The 4,361-nt window shown below is 54.3% G+C and overlaps 1 protein-coding gene across 1 annotated transcript in view; it reads right to left on the minus strand.

Moving 5' to 3' along the window:
* The window catches only part of BBS1 (Bardet-Biedl syndrome 1), a 16,437-nt gene that overhangs the window by 909 nt on the left and 11,167 nt on the right, over positions 1–4,361 (minus strand). Inside the window, exons 13-15 of the mRNA XM_007461936.1 lie at positions 4,090–4,248; positions 1,461–1,594; positions 302–436 (exon numbers count right to left, since the gene is read on the minus strand). Coding sequence (XP_007461998.1) covers positions 302–436; positions 1,461–1,594; positions 4,090–4,248 — 428 coding nt within the window. The remainder of the gene's footprint in view (positions 1–301; positions 437–1,460; positions 1,595–4,089; positions 4,249–4,361) is intronic.

Genomic DNA, 4,361 nt, shown 5'->3' on the forward strand with positions numbered 1-4,361 from the left:
TGGAAAACAGGGTGGGTTCTGGGACCCCAGAGCACCAACAGGCTTCTGAGAGCAGCACCGGTGAGGCCTGGACTCTCACTGTTCTCCCAGAACCTTCGGTGTGCCTCCCTGAGACCTCTCACAGGCTGGGAGAAAAGCAGCTGAGGCAGGTCTTGGGGGCTCTCCCCAGGGTCCCTGCTGCACCCTAGTCTGGTCTGTGGCTGTAGCCACTTGCCAGCTCCCTCACCTCTGACCTGCGGACATCTAATCCGGCCCTACCCACCCTTTCTCACTCCAGGTCTCAGTAAGGTGGGTCCAGTACCTTGAAGAAGGCCCGGGGCAGAGCATAGAGCCCCTCGTTGTACAGGAAGCAGACCAGCAGCCCCAGGATGGGTCGGGCTGTTGAGATGTTCTGCAGGTGAAGGGTGAGCTTAAAGGTGGGGCCCAGGCCCTGAACCTGTGCAGAGGGTGGGGTGGGGAGAAAGCCCATAGGACCTAGTGGCCTTGGGGGCCGAATACGGCCTACAACGGCCCTGCCGCCCGCTCCCCCATCAGCGCCCTCAAGTCACCTTCCTCGAACCACTCTAACGCACTGTCCATCCGCCCCTCAAAAGGCACGGAGCTCAGAAGCTTGGCTCTGTGTGCAAGGGATGAGCAAAAGCCCAGAGCGGAGAAGGGGCCGGACCGAGGCCACTCAGCAAGTTGGTCGGAGGCACAGCTGGCCTGGGGAAGCCGGCCCTGGCTCCCACCTGTGTCCGCGCCCTGCCCCACCCCGCTCTTCGCAGGGCCTGGCCCACCTCCTCCTCTCGTCCTCTAGTGGCTGCAAGGATTTCACTTTCCTCCCTCTTATCCTCGACTGCTCTGCAGCCGCTTCCTCTCTGTATCTATCCACTTTCTTTAGGGAAAGAGATATCAGAAGCCCAGTTGGATCAGACAGCACACCTCAGGGACCCATTCAGAGCCGGCTGGAGCCCTGACGACCTTGAGGTCACTTGTGTCTGAGTACAAGGGGCCCTCATCCTCCCTGTGCCAGTGTAAGTCTCAGAATGGCCCCTTCCCAGTACTGGGCAGTCCCAACTCCTTGGGCTGCCGGCAGTTACCGAAATGAACAGGTTTCTTCCCTGTACCACAGCTGTAAGAGTCTCTCAAGGCTCCTGGGAAGAAACAGCCCAAGGTGACTACCTGTGTGCCCTGCCCCAAGTCTGGGGGCTCGTCTGAGGCACCGCATGGAATGAGGGGGCTGGAGAGCGTGCCCCACTCTGCGGCCAGCCAAGGGGAAGAGGCGGCACAGGAAAGAGGTGAGAGCGCTCTCACAGAGGAGGACATGAGACTTGGGCCCTGTGCCTGTGGGAAGATGAGAAGGGGCACGGGGCCTAGTTGCCTTGGGATCCGCTCCTGGGCCGAGGGGTGCCCGCCCAGCCCTGACCTCTGCCCTTCTGGCCCTGAGGTGGCCTGATGCCCCCCGCCACGTGGGTGCTCACCACAGCGTGCAGCTTGAGCGGCTCCCGCGCCGTTGCAGACACGGGGCTCAGGCTGGACTCGAGGGCCTGCGCGTAGGCACGGGCGGCCCGGAGGCGCAGCAGGTAGAGGTCTGCCTGGAAGGTCCGGTGCATGGCTGAGGAGGCACACAAAGGGCCGATGCTGGATGTGAGCATGCTGGATGTGAGGCGGGAGGAGGGGGCAGGGCTGGGGGAGAAGGTGCTGCTCAGGCGGCCGTGGAGAGAGTGCGAGAGGAAGGCACAGTGGGCAGAGGCTGGGAACATGGGCAACAGGAGGACTGAGGTCCCACAGCCAGCCTCTGGTGACACTGGATGCTGCGGACCACTCCCTGCTCCTCCTTCCTGGTTCTCCCACCACCTGCCTGCCCACACAACCGCAGCCTCCTTTGCTGGCTCCTTCTAGTAAGAGCTGGGGTTCCCTTGAGTTTTGTCCTCGGTCTTCTTCTCATCCTCTGTCTTCCTTGCTGCCCCATCCATGTCCTGCCCCGGCTGTGACCACCCCAAAGAGGAACAACCGCGAGCTCCTGAGGGCAGGGGTGCATCAGGGTCCGGCCCGCGTCTGCACCTGGTACTGTGCACTCATCTTGGGCAGCTCGGCGCCCGGCCTGCCTGCTGCTTCCAACTGCCTGATGGGCACCTCCACCTGGACGTCCCATCAACCCCTGGAGCTCAACGCTGCGGAAAGCAACCTCATTTCCCTAACTCCGTCACTGCATCCCCATCCATCAAGTCACCCAGGTTCACCCCTCGCAGCTAATCATTTGCCAAGGTCGGATGACTCTTCCTCAGGGCCTCTCCAGAGCCCACTCCCTCCCCTCCATCCCACTGTCCCTACTTTCCAGACTGAGCACCTTGGTCAGCCAGTCTGTCCCTGTTCCTTGTGCCTGCGAGCAGCCTTCTGCCATTCAGAAGCTTTCATTTTTATGTTACCCCATCCTTTCATCTGTCCTTTTTCCTCTAATACTTTCACAGTTTATTTTTAATTTACCCAGAATTAACTTTTGTGTTTGGTATGAGGTAGAATTCTAACTTTTTTTCTAGAAACAAGTTGTCCTAATTATGTTTTTTGGACAGTATCTCCTTCCCCCACTAATTTGAGATGACACATCTATCATATACTGACTTTCCACGCGTACAAGGGTCTGTTTCTGGACTTCCTAAACGTGCCACTGAGCTGTATCAATTCCCATACTGATGCCACAGCTGTTAATTCCTACAGCTTCATAGTTCATTCTGCTATCTGATAGGCTGAGTCTCCTCATTCTTATTTTCCCCAAACTTCTTAGATTTACTCTTAGAATCAACTGGTCAAGTCCTCAAAATAAAACCCATTGGGATTTTAACTGTAACTTTGCTATGATTCTAGATTAATTTCAGAAGCTGATAACTAATCAACAGCTTTACAACTTTAGATCTTACTACCCTGAGACTTGGTAAGTCTCATCATTTAAATATTCAGGTGGTCTTTCCTGTTCTTTAAAGCAGTTTTATAATTTTCTTTATTAGACTTTGTATGTTTTCTTGTTAAGTTTACGTCTAAGGATTTCTTTGCTATTGTGAATGGAAACTTTCTCTTTTCTAACTGGATACTGTTGGTATAAACAAAAGCTATTGATTCTTGCTATTTTCATTATACCTTAGAGAACTTCCTAATTATTTCTCTAATATATCAGCTGCTTCTCTTGGGTTCTCTAGGCTACAACAGCCTGCTAGCTATTTTCTTTATCCTGTAATTTATCCTTTAAACTGTAAGCCAGATTCCTTTCAAAGACAGAAGGGGTTGAGTTACTCTATTTTTCTGCTTAACATCCTTCCCCTCTCTCCACTACACGGAATAAACCAAAACATCTTAACTTTGCATTCCAGACCCTTTCGGAGCCAGCTGACCTGCTTTTCTTGCCTCCCCACTGGCCACTGAGCCTTCCTGCACTGCACCCGCAGCTACATGGCAGATGCTGCTTAGATCCAGGTAGGGCCCTGTGCCTTTTCCCAAGCCTCTTCCTAAATCGCCCTCCCCTCTCCCGCTCTGGCTGGTAGGCTTATAATCATCTTTTGGGGTCAAATCCAGTATCATCTCTCTCTGAAGCCTTTCCCAGCTCCCAGGCAAACACACTCCCTCGTGTGTCTCCACAGCCCTCCGCAGAGACTTATTCTACACCCGTCATGCAACGTGAAGTCAGCGAGGCCCACTGAGCTCTTCAGGTAGGGACTGGCCCAACTCTAGGCACCTGGCACAAGGCCTGGCATAATCATAGGTATTAAGTGAATGAATGAATACGTGAACAAAAAGAGGAGGAAAATCAAATAGGATAAGGAAGAACCTCGATCAGATTCTACTTCTCTCATGAGAATTCCTCCATCTAAAAGTGGCTGCTCCCTCCTCGAATTCTAAGGGCTCTCGCCCTCACCCACAGCACCTTCCACCTTGAGCTGTAGCTCTTTGTTGGCAGGGTGTACCTCCTGGGCTGTCTCTGGGCTTCCAGGGGCATGAGACCCACCCAGTTCACTCAGGTCTCCTCCCACTGCTCAGGGCACCCAGGTGGCATTCACCCAGTTCCTGCTGCTTTGGCGCAAGGGAGGAGGAAGAGGAAGGAGCCAGCCTGAATCTCACCGGTGCCAGCTTCCCGCTCTCGCAGTGTCTGATCCACATAAAGCCGGGTCTTTCGGGGCATGTTGAGTTTCATGGCCTGGGCTGGTGGGGGACCTGCTTCACCTCCCCCCTCCACAAACACTGCTGTGCGCTTCAGGATCTTGATAATCAGGCCACCACCTAGGGAGGAGGACAGACAGAAGCAGATTTGTCCTCCCCATTTCTACCCTACATTCCCATTCTTTCTTCCCAAGCAATCTGTCTCATATCAACCCATTTCAGTCTTCCTGCTG

Source organism: Lipotes vexillifer, unplaced genomic scaffold (assembly GCF_000442215.2).
Source record: "Lipotes vexillifer unplaced genomic scaffold, Lipotes_vexillifer_v1.1 scaffold1129, whole genome shotgun sequence".
Classification (NCBI taxonomy): Eukaryota; Metazoa; Chordata; class Mammalia; order Artiodactyla; family Lipotidae; genus Lipotes; species Lipotes vexillifer.